This window comes from Leuresthes tenuis, unplaced genomic scaffold (assembly GCF_036924035.1).
Source record: "Leuresthes tenuis unplaced genomic scaffold, fLeuTen1.0.hap1 SCAF_8, whole genome shotgun sequence".
Classification (NCBI taxonomy): Eukaryota; Metazoa; Chordata; class Actinopteri; order Atheriniformes; family Atherinopsidae; genus Leuresthes; species Leuresthes tenuis.
In genome coordinates, this window is record NW_027325362.1 from 33,568,854 (window position 1) to 33,581,688 (window position 12,835).

Below are 12,835 nucleotides of genomic sequence, written 5' to 3' on the forward strand. Positions count from 1 at the left end.
ACAAACCAGACTTAGAAAGACTAATCCATGCGTTTGTCTCCAGCAGGTTAGACTACTGTAACGGCCTGCTCACTGGGCTCTAGGAAATAGGAAATACGACCATATTAGTCCAGTGCTCAGGTCTCTGCACTGGCTTCCTGTTGCTCAGAGAAAAGACTTTAAAAGAGCTCTGCTAGTGTACAATTATCTTCATGGTCTAGTACCAAAGTACATCTCTGACATACATCTCTTAGAACCATATGAAGCAACTGGGACTCTGAGAACCTCAGGGAGGGGTCTCCTGCTGGTGCCCAGTGTCAGGACTAAACAAGCTGAGGCTGCGTTTCAGCTTTATGCTCATAAAATCTGGAACAGTCTTCCAGAAGATGTGAGACAGGCCTCAACTCTGTTTAAATGCTTAAATGTTTAAATCCAGGCTGAAAACAGTTCTATTTAGCTGTGCATATGACAACTGAAAGTATTTTCTCTGCACTCTTCACTTTTAAATGAATGAATTAATGTTTTTTTTTATATTTATGGAATGATTTTATTTGCCTTCTTGTGATTTTATGTAGCTGTAAAGCACTTTGAATTGCCTTGTGCTCTACAAATAAACTTGCCTTGCCTATTAAGGAAAGCAACCCCCACCTTCCATCCCATCCCACCTTCAACTTTGAACTTCAACTATCTCACTTGATTTCCACAAAACCAATTCAGATTCCAGGCTGGGTTTCGGCAATGTGTCTTTAATGCACACAATAACTGTTTTTCTTTTCAATTCTCTACTAATATTTTAAAGTTCTTTACACTGGATGGTAGGCATCTAGCATTCCACTGTAGAGATCAGAATTGTTAATAATATTGACCCTCACACAATGCTTCCTGGTTTGACTGTTTGCTGAAACTGTCAGTTCCTCTCCATTTCAACCCAACATGTTCAACTGATGAACATCTGCTACTGCAATTATTTGAATTCTTAGTGTTAGATTTAACAACAAATATTGAATTGATAGCTCCCACGTGAAAGTAACCTTTTGAAAATGAGTTCTTGTTTATCCATGCTCATCATTTATTGCTATGTTCCTTCTTTCATACTTCTGTTCTCTATTCCTCTCAAACTGGAAAACAATCTTTCTATGGATAAGGGCCCCTACGTAATGGTTTCACTGAAAAAAAAAAGGTGTAAAACTATTCTTTAATGATACCATTTGTCATGCAATAATTCCATTCATGTATCTATCTGCTATACCTGCTTCATTGTGTTCAGGGTCATGGGGAGGGGACGAGCCAGCTGTCATCGGGGGAGAGGTGGGGTATTCCCTGGACAGGTTGATTATCCATCACAGTACCAACACAGAGACAAACAGCCATGCACCATCTAACCTAACCTGAGCTGTGGGTCAGGTGTTGAAGCAGTCATCTACCAATCAGAAGCTTTCTGTTTGAGGCTCACACCCTAACGTGTAAATGTGAGTTTTAAGGAAAACACTGAATGGGATAATGACGTGTTCATCGATGTTTCAGTGAATGTGTGTTTGATGGGGGGGGAAGAACTGCATGTTCTAGCTACAACATTAAAACCACTGGAAGGTTTAAGCAATCTCTACTCATCTTGTTGTAATGTACTGCATCTTGGCGTTTACGTGGATCTTAATTTGACACTTGCCACCTCCCTAAACATTTTTGCAGACCAGCTAGTGGGTTGTAACACCTGACAGGAATGGATCCATTTTGAATTTTTAACAAGGAATACCTCCTATGCTTATAAACATAAAACATGTTTCGACTTTTATCTTTCATCTAAATGGGAAAAAAGCTGTTCCATAACCCATCTTTACTTCCATTTCTAACTGGTCACTCTCATATAAAGGACAAAAATGTCCAAATCTGCATGTTGATGTCTTTCCAATCACTTGTCTTAACATATGAGCACTATGTGTTCAAAGGGCTTTGTTTCTCCTAAATGAAAGCTTTTAATATTGAATGCATTATTCTATTTCAAGCTGAATGTACTGAAGATGAGAACATGTGAAACGTGAAACCCAATATTTGACTGTCTGTGACTCACGCCTCACTTGTGTCCCTACCTTTTTCTTTTTTAGCAATCATCTGATTCATCTGCCTACTGTCAAATGTCTTAAGCTCACTCTTACTTTCTCCCTCTGTGATGTCTCTAGGAAACAAAGGGCAGAAAGAAGCTGTGTCAGGGAGGCCATTTGGAAAATTAGAATACAAAACTGACAGTAAAATGAACAACAAAATGTTTATTAAAACATTATCCAACAGCAATAGGATAAAACTTCAGGGACTCTCTAATTCTTACAAGTGATTTTGAGTGGTTTGATCAGAGGTTCTGTGTTCTGAAATAACTTTAATAACTAAAGATTAGAAAATGGACCCTGGGGGGTCAGGCTCCATTTTTTTGGGAAACATTCGAGTTGTTTGTCAAGATTTGTTTGACAGAAATCAACTCCTGATTTCAAGCACACAGTTCAATAGAATTTATTCCCATTTTTCATTTGCTGCACAATTCTGACATTTTGATCACACAACAGAGCCGCTCACAAGCTCGTAGAGAGGGGGCTTTCTGTTATTTCTAAGGCAGTATTAACATGTTGACACTTCCACCTCAAATGGAACTGATCGTTAATCCATCTATTTAATATTCATACCATCCCTCACGGTCATGTGTTAGCTGTATGATACTTTTGAAAATCTTGAAGCTGTAACTGGAATGAAAACATAAAATGAATGATAGGTCAGATGAAGAGGTTAAGAGATGCTTGAACATCATGATGAAGGATAAGATTCACTCTCTTCATACTTTTGTTTTTGTGTTGGAGTAGATTTGATCACTTCAACACATTGAACATGTTACTTCCCAGCGTATGGCCTCAGTTTGCTCCCAGCAGGCTGCTTGTCAGATCATCTAACAGCATGTAAACATCCCCTCTGACAGCAGAATCAGCTTCTTCCAACTGCTGTATCTGCTGTTTTGGACCTGCTGTGCTGCCCGTGCGCTCTTTTCATTTACAGTGACTTAGCCCTTAAAATTGCTTCACCTTCGCAGAGCCCTTAAACTGGTTAGTATTTGCCTTCTGGAGACATCATCATGTTCAAACACTCTGTTCATATTCTTTTAGAGCAAAAAAGCAGCTAACAACATTCTTTGGTCCACTTGTACAAAGTTAACTCCTGTGTTTGGGTTAGTTAGTGAGCTAGCCATGAAACTTTTTCTGGGAAAAACGTTCTGATGGAATTCTTCAAGACCTCTCAGACATTGCTTTTGGTCTACACATAGTAGGAGTCTCTTGGCTGAATTTTCTGTTGTAAAACACAGTAAGGATCCTTCTTTCTGATGAAGGCCTTCGCCAAGAGCCACTGTTGTTGAAGCATAGAACTGCCTGTTTGGGTCTGATCTGGTTCTGAATATATGAAATCAGTTCTTCACATCTAAATCCATCAGTCTTTTCATCTTACGTCACATACTCGTCCTCGTCACTGCGTTCTGATTTGATGTGGTCTGGGTGGATAAGTGGAAAGTGTGGTGCTGTAGTCCTGGTACAGACATACCACTCTTTAATGTTAGACAGCTGAGTTAAGGCTGGGTTGACTGAGCGCTGGCTCCTCCTTGCGGTCCTGCCACCCTGCTGCTTCTGGGTTAGTTGGCTCTTTAAGCCTGACAGAGAGAGATCCAGAGGCATTGCTACTGGAGATGAACTCCGCAGCAACACCTTGTGGTCCACTTCGCTGGCTGAGCTGATATTCAGTTCATGACTGGACAGAAGGGGAAAATGAGAATTTTTATTGACAAGGGATGGGGAGAAGTGGTTCATTTTAAGGTCAAGGGGCTCTAGGACAGCCTGGTTTGATTGCTGAGGTTGATGAGGAATGAAGCTGTACAGGTCCTGGGGATCAGAGGTAGGTGACGACTTGATGTGAATCTTCATGTGTTTCCGCAGAGAGCTGGGGTGGGTGTAAGACTTGGTGCAGCCCAGCGCTTTGCAGTCATAGGGTTTGGAGGCAGTGTGGACCTGTGAGTGCTTCTTCCGGTCGCTGCTGTTAGCAAAGCGGCGTTCACAAAACTCACACTGGAATGGCTTCTCACCTGGAACACAAACATCACACGCACAGTTACCACGGTTAATAGGGGACTGCATGGAACTTATACATATGTTTTATTTACATGGGTTTAGCAAGCTGGCTTCAGAGAGAGCCATGTCTGCTCCCAGAGCCCGAACAGAACTTCTGCTCCCCTCGCTTTGACTCAGATTAACAGTGGTTTGAATTCAAAGAAGCTGATCACACTGAATGCAGCTTTCCTGAGCTTAGTGGAAGTGGGCCTTTAAGCTTTGGATGAATGGTGTGTACCTTTCTGCACTTTGTGTAAAATATCTGGCACGTCTGTTGGGATGCAATGTGATGCTGCTATCTTGGCCATGACCTTCTTGCAGAAGAGATTTTTCTTGGTTAAATAAATTGTAAACCAAATGATTTAAAAACAGTTTGGTAAACTGAATGAAACTGTGGACAAAACTTACAAACACTCTTAGATTAAAAATAGAATAATTTCCACAATATATTCCAAAGCTAATGGAAAATAATCCTGTTTTCATGTGAACCTGAATTTTCTCTCGAAGCTTGAGGCTTTAGAAACAAAGAGTCACAGGTATAAGCAAAGTGAAGAGGAAATCTGAGTAAAAGTGTGTATCATGTTAACGTTCTCTTCCACTGAAGCAGCTCTGCAGCACATGACATGACCACTTTCAGCCATTGACTGAACTATTGCTGTGCCATTTCACAGAGGGGGATTAGATAAGCATATTCTTTGATTAACTGTATCTGATCAGGAGACAGACGGAGGACTAATTAAACGAGTCTAATAAGAAATTCCAGTGGGCCGATGCTTTATCAAATTGATTGTTTCAGGATTTTACTTATCTACACTAAATAGGTCAAGTTGGTTAAACTAAACCAAGAGAAAAGATGTCTTGTAATCCACAACTGGTCCAGGCAGATGGCCCCCACCTGGTTCTGCTGAAGAGGTTCTTACACTCACATCATCACCCTGCGCATGCTCAGGACAGGGGGAGGAATCCAGGTGAGCATTTGATGAGATCCGTTGGTTTTTTAACTGACATTATATTAGTATATATAAGTTCAAATATAACATACTTTGTTTATCTGATTGAACTGGATAATAGTGTATGATCTGTGTCTAACTGGACTGTAATGAACATGTTTACTTTCTCTTATGAGGAGAAGAGCAATGAGGAGACGTAAGTGAGTCTGCAGCTCACCTTGTTGCTGACATACAGAGGGAACGGGTGGAGGGGGCGGGGCTGCGCCAGGACTGATGGGACATATACACATTCATACGGCTTTAAAGGGAAACAGATAGAGCCACATTTCAAGCACAAAGCAAGCAGAACAAAGAGGACCAAGGACATCGCACACGAGCTTACGGACAAATCAGGGCTGGATTATAAAACTCCATTATTAGAAAATAGAAATAACAAACACCAAAACAGTGCTGCCAATAAAGGACACACCGCCAAAACTCACAGAGCATTACTCTGTGCTGTGATGGTGAGACTATCAGCACATGAAGAGGGGACTGTTTTACAGCACATATCAGTGCCATGACAGTTCATATCAGCCTTGTGTGCATGTCAACGTGTTAATGCCTGTGAAGCTGGTGCCGTGATATAAAACCTTTTTATGATTAACTTTGTAATCAAGGTCTTATTGTATAGAAAAGAGAGGGTGCATCTGTAGACGATGAAGTGATGAGGGTGTAAATATGTTCATCTGGGAGGAAGACGACCACATCTGTGTAATGTTAGAAAGTAAAGGCCTTATTTTACTGCGTACTGATCAACCCGTCAGAGATGCATTCACTTACAACACGGGAAGTTAAACATGTGTTATGTAGGTAAAAGTAAGCTCTTCTTTAAGGTGTCATCAGTTCTCGGATTGAAGATTGAAAAAACACTTTTTGTATCGTGGAAAATGTGTTGTACTGTACTGTAGCAATGTGTCATAATGAGGTCCCCTCCTGAAGAGGATGCTGAGCAGGATAGTGGTCCCTTACCAGGAAAAACAGACCAATCCTCAGTGTCCTTGTTGGGTTAGGGTCTGCACACTCTTTTTTACTAAAAGGATTGTACACAGGTGTGCAGTCCAACAGCTGTACTGCTCATTATCAAAATAGAAATTCTACAGAACACAAATGCTGCAAAATAACTGCAGTTAAAACAGGCAGTAACCTCCTTTATGAGCTCCAAACACGCATTGGTGTTGGATGCACATTTCACTTTGAGCTACCAGCTGATTTGTGCTCATCTCTGTCACCTTACATGATTCGTGAGATGCGGTCTGGGCTCGTGGTTCCTTTAGGAAACAAGGGAGCAGAGAAGTGGAATGTGAACTGATACTGAACTCAGCCCATCTAAACATGGAGGGGCATCCTGGCAGACTGAGGGATATGTTCATTAACCTCTACATTTCTCTGTCAGGGGCTCATCTACAGAGCTAACCACAGTATAAGTCTGTGTGTGCTCACAGGAGAAGGAAAGCCTACCGGTGTGAGTGCGCGTGTGGATCTTGAGGTTCTCCGAGCGTGCGAACATCTTGCCGCAGTTGGGAAATGCGCATGAAAAAGGCTTCTCCCCTGTGTGCACGCGAATGTGGTTGATGAGTTTGTATTTGGCTTTGAACGCCTTCCCGCCGCGCATACACTCGTCCCACATGCAGACGTGACTGAGGCTCTCCAGCCCTGCTGCTACATGCTCGCTGGTGACGTGGTCCACGAGCTCGGGCATGGAGCTGAAAGTTTGGTCGCAGACGGATGTCGCTGTCCGCCCGAGCCTCTGTTTCGAAGAAGTTCGGTCAACCCATTTGCACACTAGCTCGGTTTTGACGGCCGGGCCTTTGGAGAAATCCTGCAGGCCGTCCATCCCTCCGCCGGCCACAGTGTCGGCAGAAGCGCACATATTAGCGGCTTTGCTCTGGGGCGGTGAAACGATGCTCGAAGCCCCGGAGTTGTTGTTCCCCAAAGGAGAGACGAGGCCATTGTGCCTGGCCACTACGGCCATCCGCTTCATGATCAGCACGGCGGGCTGTCCCGCTCCGATCACCGACCACAGTCCTCGTTTTTGAGTCAAATAAGTTCAGTGTTAATGACAATGCTCTAAGTGCTGTCCTGCGTTTCGGTTAAGGCAAGAGCGCATGCGGCAATGTCTTTACCCCCCGCTGCTCGACGTTAGATCCCGAGAGTCAAAGCCTCCATGCTTCTATTTACTGTGAATGGAGGTGAACGGATTCGAAGGCACACAGCAGGCTGCGACCCAAAACCGTCGCACAACGTCCTTGCCTCCTTTCCTCGTTCACTACAGTCTCCATTCCTTTTCTTCTTGTTAACCAGTATGCCCACAAAGTAAAAGATTCGCCTTCAGTGATTTTACACACAATGCGCATGTGGTAATGTCATTCCAACATTGAACTGAAAAGTAAAAATAAAAATAGTTTTGTTCCCAGAATTTTGCTGCATACTTGTGTTTGTGTAACCCTCCATTATTAGCTATGGATTGTTTCTAATGGCAGTTCCTCCAGCTATGGGACAGCTTTTACCTGGGTGCACTTTATTTATCTGTGTACTCTACAGAAACATTACTGTTAGGAACCGAACTTGGGTCATTTTGATGATAACAGTTCAGTAATATGTGAGACAGATCAGGAAGTGCAGCTTTGTAATTACATCACACACACACACACATATATATATATATATACATACATACACACACACACACACACACACACACACATGTCATTTTCATCACAAAATGTTAACATTTACAAGAGTATAACTGAAAAAACGTAGGTGCTACATTTTGGGGTGCCACACTTAAAAAGACTTAATTATCTGCATCTGTGTAACCAATACAAAAAGGTAGTCTCTCAAAAGTGCCAAAACACTAACAATCATATCAATTCAAATAACCTACTATAAGATAAGAATAATTCTGATATATATATATATGTTCATATAAATGGGCTAAAATGTGTTTATTGTGATTGTGGTGGTTGACAAACCCCAGAAGAAGGCAGCAGTGATAGATGTATCAACTCCAAGTGACAGCAACATCAAGGAGAAGGAACAAGAGAAGAGCAAATAGGGCTGAAGGAGGAAGCTGAAAAAATGGGGGAATTGAAGGCTGCAGTGGCACCAGTGGACCGTAACCCAGAATTAAAAGGGTTACAACCAAAGTAAAAGTCAACCTGGAAAAGTAATTTGCATGGGTCCAGATTAGTCTTCTTTAAAAGAGGAAGAACTGTAGCATTTTTGAAGAACCTAGAAATGCAAGCTGTCATAATGTGAGTATTTATAAAAACTAATATCCAGAGCACAGGTGAAGATCTAAGCTGATGTAGCACTTGCAAACGTTCAATAAGGAAGATCTCCTTCCTCTCACCAGAGTCTCAGTTAGTCATGGGGTCCGGTCGAATAGTGGAAAAAAACTCCTACATTTTCTTCTCTTTTCTTTGACCCTGATGGAAAACATACAATGAAGGTTAAGAATTTACGGAAAGATGGTAAGTGAAATTCTTAAGGACTCAAGAAAAGGCGACCACACTGACACTCAGCTGTGATGTGGCTTTGCAGCACGGAAATTACAAATGTTCAATAAATGTTTTGTCTAATGCATTCTTATCACACTGTTACACAAATGTGATGCTCTATGAAGTCAATTTTTAAAAAAGTAGTAACTGGCTGCTCACGCTTACCCTCCTGTCCTCACTCATCCACACAAACCAGTACAGCTGGGTGAAAATCACTTGGAAAAGCTGTTCAGATACTCAGATACTCCTGTATCATTTCATTCAGTTAGGAACCTTCCTAAGCAAAAAAGGCTGTTTGACCAGACCCTTGTTTTCTACTCTCCCTGTACACCTGGATTCTGTCAGCTAATCGCCATTACTTGTCCTGTGTTAGTCATTAGCTCCCTACATTTAAATACTGCCATGTTTCCTTTGTTCAGTGCCAGATCCTTGTCTACGCCATCTTCGTTGGCAACATCTGCAGTCTGTGTTCTCTCAGTTTGTTGTTCAAGCCTTTGGATTCCTCTGATGTATTTATGATAAAGTCTTTTGGTTCTGACACATGTCTGTCTATCAACAGTTTGGTACTGCTCTTTGGGTTCTTCTTTTTCTTGCTCATGTCCCATGACACAGCTATCCACATCAGAAATTGGGACTGAAAATCCACCCATTAAGACTAAATGTCAATTTGTGAACACTTAAAGCATTTCCAGACTGTCGCTCTGCTCTAATAAAATCCAGATTTATTTTGGACTGCCACATCATCTGACGAAATTACGAATCAAATAACTCAAAAACCAGTGTCTGTGTTGTGAATTAATTAAAACATACATGTAGCATGATCTCCCACAAAGAGTACAACACTACTAAACTAATGACTTGTCAGGATCGAGGAAAAGGTAGGACCCAGATACAGCTCTCTTGGTTCACAAAAAGGTTTATTCCAAACAAAAACAGGGAGCACAGCAGGAACAAAAGGCGCGGCAGAGCCGGATTTAAAAAATACTTACACTTGAAACAAAACTAGACTATGAATATGAATAAGCAAAGAAACTGGACTATGAATAAATACTATGACTATGATAACACAAGACTATGAGGCAGGAAAACCAGACTTATCTTTTTGTGCAGCAAAGCATGGAGGGATAGTGCGGATTCTGCAGTGACTCAAAGTAAACCAGGAAGCTAAATACAAGGGGAGTGATCAGTGACATGAGGTGCAGCTGTGAACAATTAGACAGGTGACGTGAGTGAACTGAACGTGACAGGGGAAAAACATGACTAGAACATAACATGATTAAACATAAACTGTGACATGACAAACTAATAGAACAGACTGTGACATAACATAAACTGATAACATGATTAACATAAACTGAGACAGGGCAGACTGTGACATGACTTTGATGCTTAACTGTTCCCATGAGCCTTTGCGCTCACCAACACGTAACAGTCCATGGTCAAAGCCACCACCAGTGTTGTTGCTAAGTTACATTTCAAGTCACATGTAAGACATAACAGTGATGTTACATGGCATGCAGACAGGCAGTGTATGTAACCTTTGTTCAGAATACAAGTCAGACACCTTTTGTGTACATGTATGTTAGACACACGTGTCTATTTAGATCAGTGTCATGGTTTCCTGGGTCCAGGCAAGATCGGTCCTCATACAACAGACTTTTTCCTGCGTCTGATAGGAAAGTTTATATTTTTGAAGAACTTGGGCATGACAGTTTTTATGATGAATGACTAAAGTCCCCCGCTCCAAACACAACGTCGTCTTGTTTGTGTTGTTATGTAGTGTTCATGGAACATTGTAGTTGCTCAAAGGCTAGCTTAGCATTGTCATGCTTGGCTGTGGGCAAGTTTCCTAGGAGCCCGGGGCGGAGTCTGGATTGCTCCTGCTGTGACACCAGCTTCTCACCTGCCCTCATTTGGGCATTCTTTGCCTCACAAATGTCTCACAATGTTTGTGGTAATTAGGCTGACTCCAGTGTTTTTTTTCTCATTGTCCCCTTACCTTGCCTTCGCTTCTGTGGTGCTAGTCACCTAGCCGTGACAAGCATTTACTTGAGGTGGTACATAGACAGTTGACAGTCTCTGTCACTATCACAAAGTAATCCAGACTCAGCCACTGCGTTACCACGTGAGAGGAGGTTACAGATCTGATCCTTCTCAAATGCAAATTGGGAGCTATATGGAGTACATTACTGACTGAAATAGTATAGTATTCATATTGATGAGGATGGTGATGACATTAAAGAAGCTGCTCAGCAGTCCATTTAGAAGTCACGAGGCAAGAAAAAAAACAACATAAAAAATAGGTATTAAAGATCAGATGAACAGTATTTAGATGGATTAACAATTCCATTTCTGAAAGGAATTATACAATTTGGAGGCATTATAAGCCTTTTATTATCTTCATTAATGACAAATGATGTTTTCATGGGAGCAGAAAATAGGATGTGGTTTTCATTTATTTCTGATGGAGTTTTTGAGAAGAGAGGAGGAAATCTGACGTATGAATGGGATTGAAAATTAGCAGTTGGCAAGACAAATGTTTTTACTTGGAAGAGCAGTGCCAGTAAAATAAAACTACACTTCTATGATCAGTAATTGGAGAGAACTTTAAAGTCCTTTATTATGGATTATGGTTTGATGATTTGATCACGTGGACATAGTCAAACATATTAGAAAAGTGTTAGAGGGTAAGAAATATAATGAGGTGTCTAGCTGGAGGTGAGTGAGGTGAAGACAAAAATGGTGAGGGCAAAAGACGTTAGAAAAAGAAATATGTGATGGTTAACCTCAACAGATCAGTTATCAGGAGCATCGTTAAGCAGAAACTGCAAGAAATATTTAAAACAGAGTGCCACCAGGAGGAAAAAACCCAGTGGACAGATTTTCACCAGGTTTTTGGTGTCCTGGTGGCACCTGCTGAGTTCCATAGCAGAGGACAGGGGTTTCATAGAATATAAATTAAAGTGGGACGGTGAGATGTGCAGGAGGGAGCAGAGGTGATACTCTGTACACTGTCAGAGATATTCAGAACAAAGAAGAGAAATGATTTGGTCTGAAATAAGTGCTCTCAGCCACAGAACTCACTGATCGCTTGAGAAAACTAAGATTGTGTCGTCAGGTCCACCCTCCATACCAGCTGGTGGCGGTAAAACACTAATCGTTTATTACCAAGCGCTAATAAAATTCAAGAAGAAGAAAAAATCTCCGAAGAAGAAGAAAACCCCGATTCTGCTCGTCCATCCATGTAAACAGAAAAATGTCGCAGTCTCCAGAAACCCGGAGTCTTCTCTCTGCTTCTTCGCAGCTCAACCTGATGGAAGTGGAATCGGTAAGGTGGGGGGTTAACTGAATAATCCATGTAACATAGTTCAGAAATACTTTATCTGAACTCGATGGAAAATGTTGAAGTGGAATCAATAAGGAAACATGGTGAAGAGACTCGGACTGCACATCGTGCACGCGGGGTATCGCTGAAGTTGGGACGGAACCACCGCGCGTGTGACTCAACACGCTCATCTCATTTGTCCAAATCAGCTGTCTCCGTCCTCCTCCGGTGACCCGGAAATTGAAGTCTTCCCAGAGGAGGGGCTGTTGTCCACAGCTGGAAGTCTTTTCAGCATCCACGGGTTTAGCAGGAAGGCTCTCAGTAGGGAGCATGTAAATGGGCTGAACTTCTGGTGCTTTCACACAGCATAACACATTCACCCAACTCGCCACCGGGCCACACAAGCAGTTGACCACTGCCCAAAAATCCATCTTAATATTATTACTAAACTCGTGATTTATTTGAAATGTTTTTGGATTTTTTCTGCCAATACCACACCTAAATATTCCTATTCCTTTATCATTCCATATATTTTTGTAATATCTGGACCTGGACCTGTGAGAATTAGTGTTTTTGCTGTGTTGAATATCTAACCTGAGTGTTTCCGAAAGTCCTCTAACATCAGCATCAGTTTAGGAAATGTTCAGTCTTGGAGAGTCAGCAAAGAGCCCCATGAGATGTTCCGATATGGATTCCTTTCAGGATCTCATGGTTTTTATGTTGCTGTTTTATTATTTTCCTCTCTAATCTTTAGTTTTGGTCAGGTAAGGAATTATCACAACACTTAAAAAGATTTTCTCTCTTATATGACCTCTCTTATTGTGTCTATATTTAGCTCCTGTTCAGTTTAAGTAAAGACCATGAACCTGTTTATTACAACCATGTAGTAAGTATATCTCTGCCACC

The 12,835-nt window shown here is 41.6% G+C and overlaps 2 protein-coding genes across 3 annotated transcripts in view; one reads left to right on the forward strand and one right to left on the reverse strand.

Moving 5' to 3' along the window:
* Positions 1–2,122: 2,122 nt before the first annotated feature.
* Positions 2,123–7,300, reverse strand: LOC140313445 (uncharacterized). The gene is made up of 2 exons (XM_072391540.1): positions 6,563–7,300; positions 2,123–4,087 (listed from the first exon to the last, which is right to left on the reverse strand). The coding sequence occupies exons 1-2, from the start codon at positions 7,083–7,085 to the stop codon at positions 3,456–3,458; spliced, it is 1,155 nt and encodes a 384-aa protein (XP_072247641.1). The 5' UTR covers positions 7,086–7,300; the 3' UTR covers positions 2,123–3,455.
* Positions 7,301–11,808: 4,508 nt separating this feature from the next.
* vps8 (VPS8 subunit of CORVET complex) overlaps positions 11,809–12,835 on the forward strand; it is a 68,117-nt gene continuing 67,090 nt past the window's right edge. For both annotated transcript variants that reach the window (XM_072391547.1, XM_072391548.1), the window contains exon 1: positions 11,809–11,932. In XM_072391547.1, the coding sequence (XP_072247648.1) occupies positions 11,861–11,932 (72 nt within the window). In that variant the 5' untranslated portion in view covers positions 11,809–11,860. The remainder of the gene's footprint in view (positions 11,933–12,835) is intronic.